The 21479-nt window shown below is 41.4% G+C and overlaps 1 protein-coding gene and 1 long non-coding RNA gene across 2 annotated transcripts; one reads left to right on the forward strand and one right to left on the reverse strand.

Moving 5' to 3' along the window:
• The first annotated feature begins 1599 nt into the window (after positions 1–1599).
• Positions 1600–21271, forward strand: ZC4H2 (zinc finger C4H2-type containing). Its single transcript, XM_006270111.4, has 5 exons — positions 1600–1780; positions 10908–11079; positions 12285–12457; positions 14947–15109; positions 16258–21271. Exons 1-5 carry the CDS (start codon positions 1728–1730, stop codon positions 16369–16371), a joined length of 675 nt encoding a protein of 224 aa, XP_006270173.1. The 5' UTR covers positions 1600–1727; the 3' UTR covers positions 16372–21271.
• On the reverse strand, positions 1778–10911 carry LOC109283253 (uncharacterized). Its single transcript, XR_002090352.2, has 3 exons — positions 9010–10911; positions 6319–6866; positions 1778–4609 (listed from the first exon to the last, which is right to left on the reverse strand). It is a non-coding gene; the product is annotated as an uncharacterized LOC109283253 (long non-coding RNA).
• Positions 21272–21479: the final 208 nt, after the last annotated feature.

Here is a 21479-nt window from a genome sequence, read left to right on the forward strand (position 1 = left end):
TGCTGCGGATTCTGGGGATGTGGCCATCGGTGCAGGGGCAAGGGCTGAGCAGATACAGCTCTGCTCACCCTCTGGTTGCCGGCCCACCAGTACTTGGCCCCACCACCACGTCCCTTGTATCCACACTGCCACCTCTGGACTCCCAGTGCTGCAACCATTCTCATGCCCTGCTACTGTTCCTGGCTCCTTGCCAGACCAGCCGCAACCACTTACCTCCCAGATCCAGCCCAGGAGGACCCTATGATTTGGATCTGGTTCAAGATGAACTCAATACCTCTGATCTAGTTGGACCCTTTGCATTAAGATTCCCCAGTTGGACTAGATGATCTCTTGAGGTCCCTTTCAGCCTTACTTCTCTATGAAAGAAATAAAGTGGGATCACATATACCAGACCATCACCAACAGTTGATTATTTAATTTGTTCTTAAAAAAATCCTGTGAAGAAGATCCCACAACTGTCCTGGTTACCTTGTTCCAGGGCTTTGCTATCTTTATATTTAGAAAGGTTTTCCTTATATCTAGCCTAAATCTTCTCTGCTCCAAATGTAGCCAATAACTATTTCTCCTGTTCTCAGTGGACATAGAGAGAAAATGCTTACAGTCCTCTTTATCGCAGCCTTTTTACATAGTGGAAGACCTCGGTTTCCACTCAGGCTTCTAAATTAAACAAACAACGTATCTTCAATCTTTCCCTAGAAGTATTTCTCCAAATCTCTCATCATCCTTGTTACTTGCCTCTGAACGTCCTCCAGTTTGTCCGCATCCTTCTTACTCTTGCGTTGCCCAAAGCTGAGAAAATTGTACCAGCTGAGGCCTTAGCACTGAGTAGTACACAATACTTACCCACCATGTCTTCAATATGCTTCTCCTACTAATGTGTTCTGGAATGATATTGTGGGTTTTTTTGGTTTTGGGGTTTTTTTGTTTTTTGCAAAAATGTTGCATTCTACAACTGTCTACATAGCATCTAGCATAGCGTACCATGGTAGCCGGACAAAAAAAAAATAAAAACCTCTTTCATACAGGATTGGCAGGCTAATTCAGGGTCTGTAAATTTTTTGCAGATCCTCAGAAGGAAGGCACAAAGAAGGCAAAGGGTTGCTTTAAATATTTTCTAGCGTCATATTTGTATTCTCACTTTATTATTTCTTTTCTGTAATTTACACTCATTATGTTGTCCTGAGACCATAAAGAAAATGATCAGGAACCCCCACGCTGTCTCTGGGTACCCTCATGGCAATTAAACTGTCCAATACACAAGTGTGTGGCTGTAGCAATGGTTACAGCTGTGATTATTTTAAAACGTCTTTTCCCGTCAAATCTTAGACTTGTCAAACTCACCCTTAATACTCATATATTTATTGCTGGATTGGTTTAATTGAAATAAAAACAATCCACAAACCTCAGGGAGGAAGTACTCTGCTCCCCTGCCCTCCTAACAACCTTTGACATTATTAGCTGTGACAAATTGATTTAAAGTGTGGCTGCAGGAAGAGGAGTAGGAAATCTCTGCTCTGCCTTGTGGGTGTTGTAGTCTTCCCTGCTTCCATGTGCCTGGGCAACAATAAGGAACTGGACTCTAACTCCCAGAGCTCCTCCTAGATTTTACTGCACAGGCTCAGAGACCATATGCCTGGAGGGGGGTGGCTACATTGTGTCTATTGTATGGGGTTTTCTTTCCTGGCACTTGCACATTTAACAGGAGGTTTAAATTGGGAGTGAAAAGCATGGCTGATGAGCAAGAAATCATGTGCAAACTGGAAAGCATCAAAGAGATCAGGTATGTTTTCTTTTGTGCAGCATCAGTTACATGAAGCTTTTTCTTCTTTTTATGGTATGGATAATGTACACTGACTTGAAAGTAGCTATTGTTATGCTACCAAACGAAAAAAAACCCAACCTCATAGCACCCCAGAAAAATCAGAGCCTTTATGACAGAAGATGGGCATCATATTTCTTTAAAAAAAAAAAAAAAGTAGAAAGCTGCTGCTTTTGACAGCCAGTGCCTGTGGAACCAAATTGTAAGGTGGTGATCATCATGTACTTCCAAAGAATTACCCTCAAGCAATAAAATGAGGGGAAGGAGTACAGTGTAGCAGCGGATGAACCACTCGATCTGTTTAAAGAAGAGCGGCATAAGGATTTTTTTTAAATTCTTGTACACTGCTAGGATGAGATTTTTGGTTGCTTGTTTTTGGTTTGTTTGCAGGTTTTGGTCCCATCCATTCTTAACTTCCTTCTTGCAGGTTGCATAATGCACATATTTAATGGGATATAGAGGAAAAGTGGGCATAACAAATTGCAGGATATAACAAATGCATGTGGAAACAGAAGGGCTGCTCTAAAAATTAGGGAGGTGGGGCTGGAAAGTAGTTTCCAAAAAATTAAAATGGTTGGTGAGCCAGAATGACCTGTTACAGTGTCTGCTTAGCCAAGGCTCCAGGATATATGTACTGCAACACTGTTATAGACTGCAGAGGAATTTGGGGTTTATTGTGGGGGCAGTACAAAACAAAAACTGTGTCCTACAGAGATTTGTTTAGCTGATTTATTTCCCTCTTTCATCCCCATTTTGGAGAAAAGGCTGGGGATGAGGGGGTAGGGTGAAACGTGGAGGTTCTTTTCCAGGTTCTCTTTCTGTTGCGTATAGAGGACTTTGGGGGACAAGGGGGGTGGAGAGATTGTAACAAGGGTGATGAAGCAGGGACATAATAGCTTTAGAGCTGCTTCTGCCTTCCTGAGAGAGGCTACCAGGAAGGCAGGCAGCTGGAGCTCTTCACTCTTCTGTGCCATCTAATCTACCATTAATTTTTATATAGTGTCCTTCATACAGTGAATCGCAGGATGTGATGCAGGGGGAGTCAATCAAACTGCAGTGCATGGCACTGAGCTGGATTGTCTTTAAATGGCATGTTTGCACCTTTTTACTTCTGAACATCGTGGTTTGCTTACTTCCTCAGTTGTCTGCAATTAGCACGGACCTGTGAATTTAATAGCAAAGGCTCATGTTGTAGGGAAAGTAACTGCAATAATTTTGAAAGTAAATGGAAGATGCAGTAAACAGCCCTGGCTAGGATACAGCTGTATATACTTATTTGTGTGTGTACTATGCTGATCCACATCATGGATTGTGTTTTATATTTTTGTATTGAAAAGTTTAAAAGACCAGCCTGAGGGAATCAATAATAAGAAATCAAAAATTGCCAGTGCAGCACAGTCAGCTTTAATCCCCCGCTAACTGATTGATAAAAGAAACAGATATCAAAAGCACAAAATAAGAGCTGGCAGTAATGATAATTTTATCATTATTGCACCTTAACAAAATATTATGACTCTAGTATGATAAGAATTGAAAAGAGAAAGTTATGTTGCTAGGCAAGGGCCCGATCTTTTCTCCTGCAAAGAGTACAAATGAATAAGTGTTGTAAGACCAAACCCCACAAAATCTTTGTAAACGGCATCCTGGAATTCTCTACAGCAAAGGAGAAGACAGCAAATATTTCCCAGACTTCCAGTGATGCTCTGAAACTTTTGTGCTGAAACATCAAGAGTATAATTTTTAAAGCATAGACTTAATTGTGGCCAATCACAGTTCTGTTGAGATTCAATAATTTTAACATAGGATTCAAAATATCTGCCTGATTTTTTTTTCCTTTAGTTGTTACAATAGCTTGCATTCAGCAACATCAAATGCATTCAGATTTCTGATGATGATTATGTCCAAAGGTGACTTTTTACGTGTAGTTATTTAATACACTTTACTATTGTAAGTATTGCCTTTATTGTTCATTGTGGTACCAAGAAAATGACATGAATATCTTTAAAACATTTTTTAAAACAGTCAAAGTGCAACGTTCTGGGTCACGCTGAGTTAAGGCCCATTTAAGTGAATCCTCAGGATTCCCCCAGTGAAGAGAGTGAGAGAATGAGAATGAAACACTCATGACAGATGTTAGTTATGTTGGTTAATGTGCTATTGGATGGCATGTAGATACTAGAGGGGTAAGAGCAGTATAAGCATCTCAATAGAAAAGACAAGAATAGATGCAAGGGCAGAATCAATTAGATAAGTCTGTGTCCCAAAATTAGGTCTTTTATTTTCAAAAATATTTTATATGGCCAGATTTTCACAGAAAAAGTTCATGATCTGGGCATGCTTGTTTTTTAATGTAAAAAATTAATTGCTTGGGTTGAAACAACCCACTGCAACTCTGTATCATTTTGGCAGCACCTAAGTCAGTGATGAGAAATAGCAATGAAACTAACCTGTCTATTTTCATTGTCTTCAAGAAATAAATGGAATATATATTAAAAAATAGAAAGGAAACGTGTTCTTAGCTTCATTAGTCAAAGCTGCTGCTATTACTAAAGATGTTTTAAGTGGAGCCAAAGACAGTGATGAGGTTAATGTCAAATTAATATGGTCTCTGCTTTTAACACGACACTTGCATACAGAAAAGAGAAAATGAGAAAAGCAATTTCCTTGATGCAAATGTATTACATACATTCAGAATAGCAGGTACTCTTATTACCACAGATGAAATTGGTCAGGCAAATCCAGTACATCCTTCTCCAAGTCCTTCTTCAAGAGTTGCTTCTTTTATGATATCTGCAAAAAATAAAGGAACAGCTTACTAGAGAATGACTCCACTTTAAAAAAAATCACATAATGTATATTTAATCAAGCATAAATATTTGGATTGTATCACTCCCACCCATTTTATGATACTCCTTCTCTGCACCAGCCTCAAATCTGCCAGTGCAAACTTTTGCACCTGGACAGAGTGCCACTCAACACAAAGATACTCTACAAAGATGCATAGATCAGAAGATCAGGGTGCAGGATTGGTACCACAGATTGCAAGCTTTTCTGAGCAAAGATTGTTTTCAACTTGTCAGAGACTGACTAGTATACTTGAGATGTTATTGAAAAACAAACAGTTAATCACAATACAGTTTTACTTGAATAGGATTCTTCAGAGCATGTTAAGTAAATACCTGTCCTGACCTCTAAAACATTGGAGTATAAACACTGTAAACCTATAAACAGATGTGTTTTTTGGAGTAGGATCGGTTGTGTTGGGATGTGTCCTGAGACAGCTGATCCGCTTCATTGGTGTCAACAGATATTGCTGGGGCTTCTGCTCCATTGAGCTTCAAGGACCTGATTTTGCAGGACAAGAGCCCCGAGTGATGCAGTTCAACTCTGGGCATGCATCTGCAAGAGAGGCAACCCCGCAATGTGGGGTTTGCTTATTACACACCATTACCCTGGGTGAGGGCATCCCCTCCAGGGAGATTCCCAAGGTGTGCCATAAGCAAGCAGATGTCCTCCATTTAAGGCATCACAAACTGTAACTACCTTTGGTCACAGCAACACTGACAGGCACTTGGAGCATGACAGAGGTCTAGGACATTTGCTTGCTTGCAAATTGAGCAACCGTAAAAAATGTTATGGTGGCACAAGGTGACGTCTGTTTGCACACTAAGGCAGGATCCAGACATGTAGGCATGTGTGGTTTGTGGCATGGCAGACCTCTTTGCTGCACCACAAACTGCATGTGTTGTATGTTAAACCATGTGAGATGCTGCTAATTTTCTGCACTGGGGCAAATTTTTCTACCAGGATTTCTGGGGAGCAAAAAAAATTCTCCCCCCAAGCCACGCAAAGCATGCCAAAGTGCTATGTGCTGGAACAAAGATGGAGACGGGGGAGCAGGCAGCCCTCATTCTGAGGCACACGGGGAGCTGCTTGCTCTCCCATCTCGAGGCACGCTACATCCCAGCTAGCTGCTCCATGGCTGGTTTGGGTGCAGTGCGCCTTGAGATGGGGGCTCCACGTGCCTCAGTGATGGGGCTCCACAGCGGAGCTCTTGCACATAGGTATGGGGAGACAGGGGGGCAGCCAGCCCATGGCTACCTGCTCCCCTATCTCGTGGCACACTGCACCCCAGCTAGTCAGGGAGCAGCTGGCTGGGGTGCAGGGTGCCTCAGCGCGGGGGCTCTGCAGCGTGGGGAAACCAGGGAGCAGGCAGCCCTAGGCTGTGCCCCAGCCAGCCTCCCCTATGCCCATGGAGCATCAGGACAACGTATCCCACTGCAAATCACATGAGCAGGGGCATGCGCTGCAGCACAAGGTAGCAACACAAATTTGCACCATTCATATTTGTGCTGCTGCAAATGCATGCCCTTGCTCATGTGGACACAGCCTAAGAATAACATATCCGAAGACTCGTTGCTTTAATTCTCTTCCTTCTGCAAACAGCAACATTTAATATGAAACATAAAAATACATTAATTTTCTAAAACCTTTCTTACCCCCGTGATTGGTGAGAAATTTCCTTGCTAATATCTTCAAACTTGCTACAAGCTACCAGAAATAATGCCATACTTTGCAGCTTTTCTTCATGATTTTCATCAGATTACCAATTAGTAAAGTTCTGTTTGTGCAGGAAAAATCAGCACTGTTACTTCTGAGAGCACAACATACAACAGCTTTATTGTCATTGCCCGATAACTCCCCTGTTCTAGTTTTTTAAACTCTTAAGTGACCATTAGTCCTTGACAGAGGCTAATAAACTTTGGCTTGGGCCACTGGAACGGAAATCGAGTCAGCAACTGCTTTATTGTTGACAGAAGCATTCCGCAAGCTGCAGAAATCGATGCATTCAGGTAGCCAATTGTTTTGACGTGATCTTTGGCTTTATTAGGGGAAGACTTATTGATACAGGGCTAGTTCCAACAAAGGACTCATGCGGCCCCACTAGGAGACTGTCCGACCACCAGCCTATTGTGGGTGGAGGCCCCTTCCATCCAGCCTTTTGAAGCTTTGTTGCTGTGCAGAAAAGAATTCAAGATTCACTGGGCTGGAAAAAAACGCAAGAAAGGACATGAGTTGCAATCTCATGTTAAAGGCACTCAGTCAGGGGTGGATGATTTCTGTATTCTATCCAGTGACTGTTTAATGTAACATAGATAAAATGGGGGGCCCACTCACCTCCTCCAGCTATGCTTTAAACCAAAATGGTGCCCCCGATTGCATTGTGTGTGGATCCCAACCTTGTTGGAGTGTTATAGGTCTCTCAGTCCCCACTGGATTGAGCCTGTCAGGACACTTGTTTGAGGAATGGCTCATCTCTAATCCCAGATGGGTTTAAATATGAGGTAGGCCCTGAGCTGCTCAGCATTGTTGCAGGTTGGGCAGTTCTGGGCATACACAAGGACACGTGGGGAACTTTAAACTACAAAAGTGAGGTCCCCCTGGAGCATAGGTGGGGGTTTTCAGGACTCCAGTTTTTATTTAGATGCATAAACTCCACCCAAAACTTTTGAACTCCCCCCCCCCCCCCCCCCCCCCCCCCCCCGCCAACATCTTGATACCCTGGCTCATTGAGCTGCCATTTTTGCCTTCCTGGATTGACCCCAATTCTTCAAAACTGGGACAGTTGGTTTCCTTGTGAAACAACATATGCTCATGTTTATCTGTATGAAACACATAATATTTTCTTTATTACCATATGACATATGAAACATTAATGTATGTCATTGTAAAATGTTCATCGAGCAACTAAAATTGAAAAATCTGTAGGAAAAAAGCCACGGTCTGATGATTAAGTATATTTACGAAGGCATTCATAGCAAGCTTAAATACGTGTCCCGTGTCTTTGTAAATGTCTTTTACTGATCTCTGAGCTGACCCAGTTCTATAGCTGGCTTTGTACTGTGCACATACATCTCTGCTCCCAGCTTTTCTGCTCCCTGCTGCACTCGTGCTGATCAGAAGCAGCATTAATCCAGACCTTTTTATTCAAAGAGATCTTTTTTTGTTTAATTTTCAAGACTATTTTCAAATTATGTCATGTGCTGAAGACCTTTTCTGTGCTTTGTTGCAGTGAAGCATCTAAACTCTTATTCAGAATTCGAAAAAGATTTGTGTCGTGGCCCCCCCACCTTCATTTATATTATCACTGCCAGACAGTCCTCAGATGGGAATGATGCACAAGAGACACAATGTGTGGCACTCTTTTTGGATCTGAAGCTAACCTAACCCTCAGTTCCTGATTTGAGTTGGGGGAATTCTTCTAACCTTACTGCCACCCATAGAAGTCACAGTTGGTAGATAGAATCTGTTGCCCAAAAATGTTATTCTGCTCCTTTTGAAATTTGTTAGGTATATTTTGCTTTCTTAACCAAATGCTGGCAGCCTGCTCTGGTTTTAATTTCCTACTTGCTTGCAACTCTTAACGACTTTGCAAACACACCTGGGGTGGAATCAGAAGTGCTGGAGACCCCAGCAAGCATTGTATTTGATCAGTACAGTCTAGGAACCGGAAGCCAGGGGAAATGAGAGAAGCCTTAGCAGAAGCAATACCATAGCCTTCACAATAGCACAGCTGGTGAGCACAGCTCTAATGAAAGCTGGGGCAGTGTCTGATGACTATTCCTAGTGCAGTTCACAGAAGAGCACTTAGTACAGCTGTAAGCAGGAGCCAGATGTGAATGGCACAGCTTCGTGTTATTGCCTTGTGAGTCTTGATCATGTAAAGAAATAGAAGGAAGGGGATATGCATAACTGTCTTGAAGCAAATTTAAATCTCCTCTACATAGTTAATAAGGAAAACATGGATTGATGCTGTAGTAGTGTCAACATGGAGCCTTATTAGGAGACAAAGAGGGAGAAGAGAGGAGAGTCACTTTCACCCTTAGAGCCCTTCAAGGAAACAGAAGGTTTTCCAGAATATGCTGACTGATTGGGGAGGGGGTTTAAATGCTATAATCCTATGCTTATGAAACAAGCACCATAAGGAGACCTCAGGCTAGATGACCCTTTACTCCCAGGAGATAAAGTTCTATACGTCTGTGGGTGCTGGGGAGGGAAGCAGCTTTGGTCTGTGAAATGAACAATTGCCTCCCAGGTTTGACAGCCGTCAGTTCCCAGAAAAAAAGTTTACAGCCAATTACTGCAGCGTGCTCAGTGTCTTCAAATCCCACTGAAGACAACAGCCTTACCTTGCTCTTTTTTCCATAAAAGCAGATCAGGGCCACTGACAGCTGAGGCACACAGCACTTATTAAGACCGAATCTGCCATATAAATAATATACGGGAATCTGTAAAATAAATCCTGGTATCAATATGGTTCCCACTGAACTTCGTGGGAGTCTTGGTTATTGGCTTGAATTGGTGCAGGAACAAGCTATCTAAATGTAGATAAAACTCTGTTTCTCCCAAGCCTCTTCCTACTCACGTAGGGAATCTACTATGTTACTTTAGTGCACTTGGTGCCAAACCTGAATCGTCGATGCAGTGGAGGGAATGTCATTAAACAGAAATGCCACGATCTTGCTTTGTGCAGCAGTGGCTGAAGTGAAGTCATGAGACACTGGAGATCTAAGCAAGCTCAATTACTAGTCTTTGGAAACTGAAGACTGGAGTACAACTCACCCATGGCCCCAGCTAAATTGGGTTGGGAAATAAAAGAGTCTCTTGTCTGTCCAGTCAACTGTTTTCAAACTGATATGGCCTGAACCAATGTTAAGTCACAACCATAGAAGGCATAGGCTTTGAACAACCAGACCTTCTATCTTAGCTTTAGAAAGACAGGCATTGCCCAGACTGCATGGCTTTTAAGCGTGAAATATGGGGTGGTACCATTTTAAAAGGAATAAACAGAAACTGGAATGCAAAACAACAGGAGTGGCAGGTACAAATAGCCTCAAAGGGGCGAGAGCTTGGTTGAGAATCAAAAGAACATGCTGTAAACTGCAGGTGGGATTTTAGATGTTTTGAAATGCCATCAGAGCTTCTACTATCCTGTTAGATTGACCAGCTTCCTGTATACCCCTACCAGCATACGTTTTATATTTTAACCCCTTAAATAGCAATTATTATTATAATGAAAATTAAATCGGCCATTACACAATTTCTCCCATGTACCCTCCAAAAGATGTCGTGCGTACCCCCAGGGGTACATGTACCACAGTTTGAGAACCCCTGCTCTAGAACTTCCTTTGCACAAAGCAGAAGTTTACATTTCAGCGCCTCAATCTAGCATTGGTGTCATTGGTAATGTGACATAATTTCCATTTTATACTCTGTTTCACAGAGCCCACTTTAAATCCAAAGGATGTAAACATCATCTCGTAGCACCTGGTATTCTGTTCTCTTAGCACCCAGGTTTACTTACAATGCACCAAGTATTATTTGTCCGGGTTTATACTGACTGCTAAATCATGGTCACTTTCATGACATGTAATTTGATTATTCTGTGTAACAAAATAGAAACAACAACATAGCAATAGAGCTGGGATTAGAATTTAGGAGTGTGTACAGAAGTTGGGTTTTTTTTACCATTTAAAGCACTTTATTGCCGTGACTTAACAGAAGGGCACGGCTTTACGGCACTATAAAAATGGGTACAGCGCTTTAAATGAACCTTTGTTAAACAAGGTATTAAATTTGAAGTGCTGTATTTTACAGCAGTTTCCCAACTTCAGATAAGTTCTGTATGCTGGTCAAATTTCTGATCAGTGGAGAAGGCCAGAAGGCTGCAGAGCACCCCCTGCCTCCTAGCCTGGAAAGTGCAGGGAGGTTCAGAAGCACCCCCACCACCCCCACCAAACACTGCACTTCTGTCATGTTTAAGAGCACTTGCTAGTACTTCAAATTAGTGCTGTAAAATATGCACGGAGCAGTGTACATACCCTAGGAGTTCCACGGCTCTAGGTTTCCATTCAGACCATATCACCCTGTCACAAACATACTTTGTTTTGTCTTTACTCTTTCCTGCCAGCCCCTTGCTAGTGGTGAACACATGTGCTTGCATCAACAGTGATGTCTCTTAGATTACCCTTAAACAGAATTTACTTGCAGTTGTCCCTCTAGGTTTATAATGTCTGTTGGGTTACAGGAATAAAACTTTGCAGATGGAAAAGATCAAGGCACGTCTCAAGGCAGAGTTTGAAGCCCTGGAATCTGAGGAGAGGCATTTGAAGGAATACAAGCAGGAGATGGACCTTCTGCTGCAGGAGAAGATGGCCCACGTGGAGGAGTTGAGGCTGATCCATGCTGATATCAATGTGGTATGTAGCCTGTGGACAGTGTGAGCCATATATCTATATCTATATATATAGTTCCATATGAATTGTCCTAGAGGGATACATTTGACATATTAGAGATTTACAACCTGGGGCTCCACTGACACCAGACAAGGAACATTCAGCTGATGTTGGACGTGTTAATGGGAATCACCACTTATCTGTATCAAAGAAGAAGATTTGTAGTAACAGGCATGGGGTATAATTTTGGGGTCAGGGCCTAGATAACCCTGCTCACTGTTGATATAACTTTTCCAGCAGCCACAGTAATGCTTTCCTCTCACTTCCTAGTAAATAACCTTCTGAGTCCTATCTAATTTAGCATCTTTTGTAATTGGCTGGGATACAGCTTGTAGCTTTTTGAGGTCTACAACTCTTAACGTAGGAGAGCCTTTGTCCTTGATTGGAGACACTAAGCACTAAGGAAATAAAGAGGAATAGCAAGAGAAGGGACACTACACACAAAAAGAAGATGCAATATTTAGAAGACTGCAATTTTAAACCCATGGTTTCTACACCCTACGGTTATAAAATGTTTCTAGCTACAGGGATGTCTGGGATCTGTAGTAGAGAAGGAACAACTCCAAGTCTTAGGCAGGCACAAATGGGTGCTTTGTATTCAGCCTACATTTATTTATCATGAGATTTGTTTCTCATCCTCCCAGCTGTTCCTTAACATTCTCTACTTTCACCTTATTTTTCCCATCACATTATCTTTCTGTCTGCTGTTTTTCTCACTCCTTTGCCCAACTAGAACAGGTTCCCAACAAAATCAGAATCAAACTTTTGAACCCAGGGTGTTTGGCACAATTTGAAACAAGACAAAAAGTTTGGCCTGCTCTAGCAGAGAGGTTTTACTTCATTTTAACACTGGACAAGAATCTTTTCAAAGCTTCTTATTCAGCAATCCAGGCTACTAGCTATTCCTGTTGTGCAGAAAAAGGTATAAGATGAATGCTTCTGTGACACTGCCTCATATTTAATAAGACAATGCCTTGCCTAAGAACTGCTTCCTTGCCCCTCTTCTACCCTCTGTATTTGCCATGTCATTGTCTGTGTATTCTCTAACAATTTCAATATGAAAAGTTCTGCTCTCAAAAGGACATCATTGTACTCTGCCACCTCTGGCTGAGGGTTCAGAGACTAGTGAATGAAACAATTCATTAAGCATATATCTCCTTCTGTTTCAGATGGAGAATACCATCAAGCAGTCTGAGAATGACCTCAACAAGCTCTTGGAGTCCACTCGACGCCTGCATGAAGAGTACAAGCCCCTGAAAGAGCATGTTGATGCTTTGCGGATGACTCTAGGCTTGCAGAGGCTGCCAGATCTCTGTGAGGAGGAAGAAAAACTCTCCCTTGAGTAAGTCTTTAGATCGAGCACTAGCTGGCACTCTAGCCAATCATGATTTGCAAGATATTTTTGGTGTCGGCTGGAAGGTGGAAACTCAGAAGCAAGAAATTTAATTAATGCAATTAATGAAGAGGGGATGGGGGTTCATATATGCATAACAAAAGTGAGTCAGCTCCTTTCAGGCCTATAAAAAGGTTCAATCTGAGTTTGGGGCAAAGATGAAAGTTTAATTTAGAACTGCTCAAGCACCAAATTCCAGCTCCAAACTGCAAAATTCAAGGGCAGTTAAATGTCTGTTTTTTAATTACATGGTGCTTTTTCTAAAGGTTTCATATCTTCCATCTAAATTAGAATGGGTATAGGATAAGGTGCGAGAGGAAACCAGGATTATCATCCTATTACACAGGCACGTCTACACGTTCATTAATGCGCCTTTGCTACTGCACACATTAAGTTTAGTACTGTTAATAGGAGGTACTAGATAAAGGCGCAGTAGCTGAGCTAATGTACAGTAGCAAAGGCAAACTTTTTTGGTGACACTTAATGCGCAGTAGACTAATTCTACTGCACATTTTTTTGCCGTGACATGCTAATGCGCAGTAGAACAGTCCACTACGCATTAAGGCATCTTGTGGTGGATGCACCCAATAAAGAGTTTCAGGTTTTTTGGCATGTAATTACATTTTGGGTCAGGTCATGACCACACAACTCCCTCTAGGACTTGCAGCTCCACTTTTGGTCAATGTTCATCCACAATAACTGAGTTTCTGTGGACCTTGCAACCTCGTGCATCAGTGCTACAACTTCTGGTTTGATATCTGTTGTGGTAGTTGACAGAACGTATGTCTACGAGAGATGCTACGGTGCAGTAGCAATGAGCTACTATGCCATAGCTTGTTGCTACCACACAGTAGCATGGCCGGGCACTAACTGTGAGGCAGTGCTACTGCGCAGTAGTAGTGTCAGGGGAGGGGGGGAACTTGTGGCAACAGTACTGTGCAGTAACAACTACGCAGTCCATCACGCATGTAGATGTGGCCAGAATTGAATGATTCTTCGTTGGAACTCTGTTTTCAGAGACAGCTGTCAAAACATCAGACAGACACTGAATCCAGATGGCTGGATCTCTGGTAAAAGTATTAATGACATTCTTCCCATATGAGATCCAGAAAGGCAAGTTAATAATGCTTCTCCAAAGAATGGCTCCTTGCACTTCAGAAAGAAGTGACAAATTCTGCCATTTGGCTTCTTGTATGAAATAATAATAGAGTAGGGTCTGCAGGTTTCTTGCTGATCCACTGCGAATGATCTCCTCCCTTCTGGCCTTAGAAGATATGAAACTGACAGTCACAGAACTCACGTCTAAAGCTTTAGATTAAATGTGACTAATGAATGCATTTCTTCAACCTTAAGGTTACAAAGAAAACTGAAAATAAGAACATGACATTGCTTTTTTTTTTGTAAAATATTTTATTAACTTGCATAACCCCCTTCCCCCAAATAGCTATACTACTTATTGCAATCTATATCTGTTAATGGTTAGATCTGTCCAGTTTTACCAGTCTATTTTATTATTTATTAGGTGTCAGAGGACTTATAGTTATGGTCACCAGCTATATTTTAATACTCAGGGCAAATACAAATCAATCACTAAAAATGATAATTTTAAATACTTTACAGGAAAAATTCTTCATTTTTAAGTTTCAAATTATGACCATTTTAAACTGAGGCCTAAACTTATTATAAACTTCTATAATAATTTCAGTTAAAAAAAGGAAGAAACATTTTGGCAGCACATGTTTACTACCCATGAATGATGCCAAAAATAGGACTGAAGAAGATAATTATTTGACTAAGTACCTAAAATTAGTGCTTGTTGACAGGCTAAACTTGCTTTTGATAGCTGTAGCCTTTTCTGCAGATGCATACAAATATTTTAATTATTTTGATTTGTTTATTCTAGGTCATTTCAGTAACTCCTTTATCCAGAAAAATGGAATGGGAGTGCAAAAAGCAGGAAAGTTTGTTTTCCCTTTCACATCTATGAATAAAGCTAGGTGCGTTAAGCTAAGATCTACTAGTTTAAAAAGATCTTGAAAGACCTGGTAACCAGAAATCAATTAGTTAAATCCACCAGCTAAAGATACATCCCTTGCTTTATAAATAATGCAGTTCAGTGCAAAATATGTTTTAATAAACTTATTTTTCCTATGGATTTGGGGCATATCTAACAAAATTTCATTTGTTAGGGGGGAGGCAGAAACAGGGCAATCAATTATTAGAATCGGTGATATGCATCAGTTCATTTTGATCCCATTTGAAATATACTGGTTCAAATGAGTCCTTAGGGTAAGTCATTTGTCTCTTGCAGAACCCACCCCCCTCCAGGGATGAGTACAGTCCTTTATATTCGAACACAGAACAGCTATTACCAGCAATGCTTGCTACATAAAGGATGGGTCAGCAGCTGATTCTATTTTTGGTTTGTTTTCGTGTAGTTACTTTGAGAAGCAGAAAGCTGAATGGCAGACAGAACCACAGGAACCTCCCATCCCAGAATCTCTGGCAGCAGCTGCAGCTGCTGCCCAACAGCTACAAGTGGCAAGGAAGCAAGATACCAGACAGACGGCAACTTTCAGACAACAGCCACCTCCAATGAAGGTTAGGAGGTGGAATGTGGCACGTTGTCTCTTGAGTGACTGGAGTATGCTCTGTTCTGAAGTGATCAGTGTTAAAAAAAAAAAAAATGGGGCCAATTTCAATTTTGCTCACACTGGGATGAATCGAGAGCAGTTCCCAAGAAGCTACCAGAGCTGTAGTAGGCGGTCAGGGATCGGATCATGCTCTCTGTTGGAGAATCTCCCTCAGGGGAGAGGCAGCAGGCATCCATTCTTCCAGCACTGCCTGAGCTTGAGAAATAGCAGTTTCCCAGAGAAAAAATACCACCTTCTAAAAAGGTCTTTTTGTTAATCTAGGAAGAACTACAGTGGGAATTTACAGCCTAACACACTGAAATTAGAAAGAAGACATACATTTTAACACTGAAGACACTTAAATATTGGAACAATCTACCAGTGAAAATGGTAGATTCTCCATCTCTTGATGGTTTCAAATGAAGAGTAACTATATAACTGAAAGCTGTGCTGTAGTTATATACAAGTTATTGCGCTCAGTAGAGGGGGAGCTGAAAAAAAATCTATATAGGCCTCTGGTATATGGGTCAATATAAATGGTATAATGACCCCTTCTGGATTAAATTCTGTGAAACTGCAGCTGGACTCCAAAACCACTTCTCTGATCCAGTTAGGCTTCTTTAATACAGTGCAGTCTTGTTCTAATGAATCCCTATGGGACCAGGCGAAAAGTCCATTAAAAGAGGGTTAGTCAATTTGCTACAACATAATAATAATAAAAAAAATTGGTTCCTGCTATTGGAATTATTAAAAGCATGGCATTTATCATAAACTGGGTTTGTTCTAATGAGGTTGTACTGGACGAAATGTGGAGAAAGAGAAAAATAAATTAGGATATAATATTGGAGTAAATGACATGGAGGTTGTGTTGACCATTTATTCATTTAATTAATTCAGTAAATCGTCTAGCTTTCATTTGGCCTGAAGATTTTGAAAAATCCAGGGACCTTACCATAAAAGTTGGTTCTGTTTTAGTATTGAGAACATGGAGCTTTGGTTACTTTTTCCTTAGAAGGAGTTAAAGTAAGATGCTCAATACGCAGTGCATCTCACCAGGATTTACGGATTTATTGATAAGTTTGCCAAATAGTAATAGGATGCAATATTTCATTTCAGGCCTGTTTATCCTGCCACCAACAAATTCACCGGAATGCACCCATATGCCCACTCTGCAAAGCAAAGAGCCGGTCTCGGAATCCAAAAAAACCCAAGAGGAAACAGGATGAATGAGACATAGGAGACCACGGAGCAAACATATGACCCATCCCAAACCCTTTCCAGTAGAACTGTAAACGTGGCCAGAATTTATCGAAGTGCAGACTCAAGTACGATCTATCCATTGTTTTCTATTTAATGTGATGTAAGCACAATGTTTCTGTTATGTCTAAATTTCCTTCCAGTCCTCGAGTTTTGGTTTTAGGAAGAGACGTGTTGATGGTGCTACACTTTCACGTTTCAGTCATTCCGTCTTTCTGACTGCTAAGCAGAGTGGAACTTCTAAAGCGAGTAGTTACAATGCCAGGGGGCACTTCATAAATCTGATTGCTGAAAAGGAGAGATGATCCTTACCATGAAGATCCATTTGAGGATACATGTTTTATAATTAATTACTACAGACATGAGTTACTTCTACCGTACCTGCCAGAATGTCCCTGGGTTTTTCCCTCTCTGCACTGTTTACCACTATAGTATCTGACTAAAGCAGGAATTGGCCATAATACCAGAACATTCTTAATGATCCAGTGTTGCTACAGTTAATTTTATGTCTGCTTTTTAAACAAAGTTACTCTAATTTTCTCCTCCTAAGGAAATGCCACTTGAAGAATAGAAGTGCTTGAGTATCCATTTGCTGTGCTAAAGAACTATGTCTTAATCTAACCAGCAAGATTGCACATGGCTAAGTATAGACTAGAGCTCATTTTATCAAGAGGCTTTAAGTATATGAGAGAAAACAAGGATTCAGACAGATACGAGATCAACACATGCAGTTGGGGTTCAGATTAACGTGGTCTGATTGTCGTATCCCCACAGACCAAGCGTAAAATCTAGGGAGAAAACCACATCAAACCAGTCAAATGAATTGCTGAGAATAACACGGGTTCATTACATTTTAACATCTTTAGCATGGCCATTTCTCAGCACTCATAAGACTGACTTCAATTAAGTACTAAGGCTCAAGTCGGAAGTATTTGTGAATTGCCAGTGCTCTGTAGCCCAAGAACTGAACCTGGTTCTTCAGAGAAAACTCTCAAAGATCCCTCATCTCTAACATCCATTGACTGTAACATTAACCCTTCTGTGTGTCTTTGTCCCTCTTGCTTGTATGGGTCAAAAATCAGCCTTGGAATGCAGGCAGGCCCAATGCCGAGTGAAGTCATGGGGAATTTCACTAGTATGCTTCACAGTGGCTGCGTCTGCATAAGACGCTTACTGTACAGTAGCTCATTACTACTGCGCAGTAGCATCACATGGCATGAACCGTGACATAATGCTACAGCACATTAGTAATGAGCTACTGCACATTCAGTGGCACCAGGAAGCTGCGCGGGGATGCTACTGCACAGTAACACCAGTTACTGCGCAGTCATTTAGTACTTAGGTATGCTAGTTCTAAATGACTGTGCAGTAACAAATGCACAGTCAGTGTCTTGTGCAGACGCAACCGGTAAGACTGGTTGAAAACATTTTGTTAAAAATTGGGTTTTTGACAAAATAACTTTTTTTCACCAAAATGTCATTTTTTAAAAGTTTAAGTTTTCCACAAAGAAAGCAAAAAGGCCATTTCCCAAGCAATTCTAGTTCAGGACCAGCTATGTTTCCTTGCTTCACATACGTACCAGAGTCTATTTGGAATATGTATCACAATCCTCTAACACATGTGCATGCCTCAGCTAAAGGGACAATTAAATACATAATGATACCTACTCAGAGAGAATCTATGAAGGGCACTGTCCTTAATACAGAACTAGGACACAGAACCCCTTGGATCCTAATCCCAATCATTGCTTTGTTTGCAAGACTGCTATGGGGCTGGTACAGCTGGCTTGTCTCATAGACTTGGGCAAATTCAAATAGTATTTAAAAATCCTACTAAAGAACTGGAATATTTTAATATTAAAATTATTTTCAATAATTTTAGGGATTATGCAGGCAAGGGCCTACTCAATTAGGCTTTCTTCTGCAGTTGTGCTGGAGTGGTTGTTTTAGGAATTCTTATTTTTTGCAAACAAGTTAGTTTCCAGTCTCTGGTGAAGAGCCTTTCCCTCTGCTTGGGACTTGACCAGCAAAAGCCCTTTATGTGGGTTTGTAAAGTTACCAAGTTTTTCCCAGCTTGTCACAGAGTGTTTTACTGAAGTGAGCCTTATAATTGAATATAATTTTAGTTGGCATTGAACCATTATAACGGTTTCATGATTATATAAACATCTGTCCACAGTAAAGAGAGAACTCAGGAGCTTCTGTTCCAGAAAATATAGGCGTCTGCCACTTAATGTAGAGGGAATTTTTTTAACTTTAGTAATGTGGCCAAGATCCTGCATAAAATGAAGCCACTGGAAAATAATCTGGTTGTAAATATAGTTTTTCAAGTCTAACGTTCCATTCAGTAGATGGCAGTGGTGACACTGTCTGACACCTTTGTGTCCTGACTTGCCTATATTAACAAACCTAAAATACTGCATTCTGCTTTTGAAAGTGAAAGGGGCCATATATATTATCTTTCCTATACAGCGCAATTTCTACTGGGGTGATAGGAAAATGTACGCAGGGTGAGAGGGTGGTATAAGAGCCCCTAATTTGAATGCATGAGTACATCCTTTTGTTAACATATGTATGTAACTTCAAAAACTAATGACAACAGACACTGGGCAAATGGTTCTGCAATTATGTAGCTTCTGTAGAAGGATGGATTGGTAAAAACGCTGATGTCCAATCCTGCCACTCCCTCAACAGACAGGATCAGTCCTACCTATTCTTGCCTCATTCTTACATTCCAGGGTTATTCCTGCTTGGGGATTTCCTGATTGAACTGGAGAGTGCTTGAAGATGCACCACTTTCTAATTCAGTATTTTGGATTTTTATTTTTATTTTAAACTAGTCTCTTGTGCCTTTGTGTTCAACAATGTCATTTTTTAAAGGAAAAACGACATGTTTATAATATGTGCATAACACACAAAATAACCATGTATTAGTGTTTACATAGCTGTTTTCGTATCCTTTATAAAGTTGTGCTATATGAATGCTGTGCATTGCTGGTAGTGAGGCAGACTTGCACCAAGAAGTCAAAAATGGAATGACGTATTTAAGGGAGGAGGGCTCTTACTAAGGAAAACGGTGTCTACCTGGCACTTCCTACCACAGACCAATGAAGGAAGATTACTGGATGCCTTCACATGTGACAGCTCTGGGCCTTTTCTTTTTCTGAGCTCCCTTTTTCTTGTTCAGAGACTAGAAAAAATATTGTGACATACTGAATTCTTGATCTTTCAGGCTTATGCAAAGCTGTCCCATAGTTATATAATTTCTCAACTTTTTGTAAAGTAGAAACTTCTACAGATCAACAATGGCCTCTAATTTTGCGTGACTATAACTGTAAAGTTTGGGTTCACTGCAGTGTTAACCTGGACTCTTCCTCTAGTTTCAGCCCAGGCCATCCCACTCACAGAACCCCACAAATCCAAGTTTTCTTGTGCTGTTACAACCTGATTCAATTTAATGCTGTGAAATAAACCCACTTTGCAATAAGGATGCAGGGGCAAAACCAAAGCGAATCACGTTTTGTTGACAGTCTGCCCTTCCTACAGTTTCCCAAGAAGATGGAGAAGTTCTCTTGCAACTGACACCACTGGCTGGGAGAAAATCCTACAGTTCTTGACACATACACCCAGGGGATGTATGCCATGAGGCCAGGGGCAGATCTGAGATTTGGAAAAGGGGGGTGTGGGAGCAGCCAACTATGGTGCAAGAGTGACTGCACCCGGCACTTCCAGCCTTCCTCTTCCCCCTCTGCCCATCCGCTGGTGTGGACAGACCACACCATGGGAGCCTCTGGTAACTTTCTTAAAGTTCCCAAAGCACATAAGAATCCCATTATTCCCCTCCATGCTCAAACACACTCCCTCTGTTCCCATTTCTCCCTCTCTTGCTTGCTGCTGCTGCTTTTCCTGCTGCACTGGGATCAGGGAAAATTCAAAGCTACTCCTGCCTGATCCAGCTAGGCTGCATGGGAGCTGGGCTCAGCTTGGAACAGTGACAGTGGCAGCAGCATTGACAGGTGAGGGGATGGGTTCCCCAACCCGGCACAGGGAAGGGGAACCCCCCTGCCCATTGCCACTGCTGCTGTCACTGTTGCCAGCTGAGCCCAGCCGCCATGCAGCCCAGATGGAGTAGGCAGGAGCTTCCCCCTCCCCAAGATGGCAGGGAAAAGCAGTAGTAGCAGGCGAGGGAAGGAAGGTAGGGAGGGGAGGAGACATGCCTCTGCATGGAGGGAAAGAGTGAGATTCTTAGGTGCTCTGAGGACTTGAAAAAAAATCTCCAGTGGCTCCTGTAGCATGGTCCAACCTGAAAGGGAGGGACGGGGTCAGCTATACCACCACACCTCTCTGGATCTTTCCGTGTGTGTTATAACAAGGAGGACAGAGTAAAATGAACAGGGCTTTGCTATAGAGACATTCATGCCCAGGCTATGCCAACGTGACGGTGCAGTGTTGAATACCAATCATCCAGGTTAATTGTGAAGTGAAGACACCCCTTAAATTATAATCTTTACACTCAGTAAAATAGATTGAAGTATGCTTGCCACACACTGAACCTGCCATTGACTGCAAGTTACAGAATTAGAGGCCATTTTAAAAAAATGTAGCCCCAAATGTTTTGCTTTAAAGATCAGACTGTTTAAGCAGAGCTCAGTTAAGAGCTAATGCACACCTTTAATAAGTGAATACTTAAGACACTGTTCATTTTTATTTTAGGCTTTCTGACTTTTCCTTATTATTGTGCATTAGTACTCGCCTTGAGTTGCACCAGCTTCTGTGTTTAAATAATATACTCCCTTGCCCAGTTGGGATAACAGTGTGCTACAAGTTCTGCTTGTCTGTACAGTCCTTTTTAATAAACATTGTTTCATGTTGATTTCTTCTTTTAGGGTATTTTCAAATGTGTTAATTGAATATTACTGATGAATACCTAGTGTTTTGCAAGTTGTAAACACAGTTCTTTAGTTTTACAATGTACAATTAACCATTTCCCCTTTTTACCCTTATAGCAAGTTTATGGGCCTGAAAATACTACAGACTAAAGAGAATGTACATCCCTTTTAATGAACCTTGGCAGGGAGGAA

The sequence above is a fragment of the Alligator mississippiensis genome, chromosome 8 (genome assembly GCF_030867095.1).
Source record: "Alligator mississippiensis isolate rAllMis1 chromosome 8, rAllMis1, whole genome shotgun sequence".
Classification (NCBI taxonomy): domain Eukaryota; kingdom Metazoa; phylum Chordata; order Crocodylia; family Alligatoridae; genus Alligator; species Alligator mississippiensis.

Excerpts from the sequence above, each read along its gene's own strand:
- ZC4H2 (XM_006270111.4), top strand. The coding sequence starts at position 1,728 with ATGGCTGATGAGCAAGAAATCATGTGCAAACTGGAAAGCATCAAAGAG. Across the intron at positions 11,080-12,284 it reads TCCATGCTGATATCAATGTG|ATGGAGAATACCATCAAGCA; the intron begins GTATGTAGCCTG and ends CTTCTGTTTCAG. Across the intron at positions 12,458-14,946 it reads GAAGAAAAACTCTCCCTTGA|TTACTTTGAGAAGCAGAAAG; the intron begins GTAAGTCTTTAG and ends GTTTTCGTGTAG.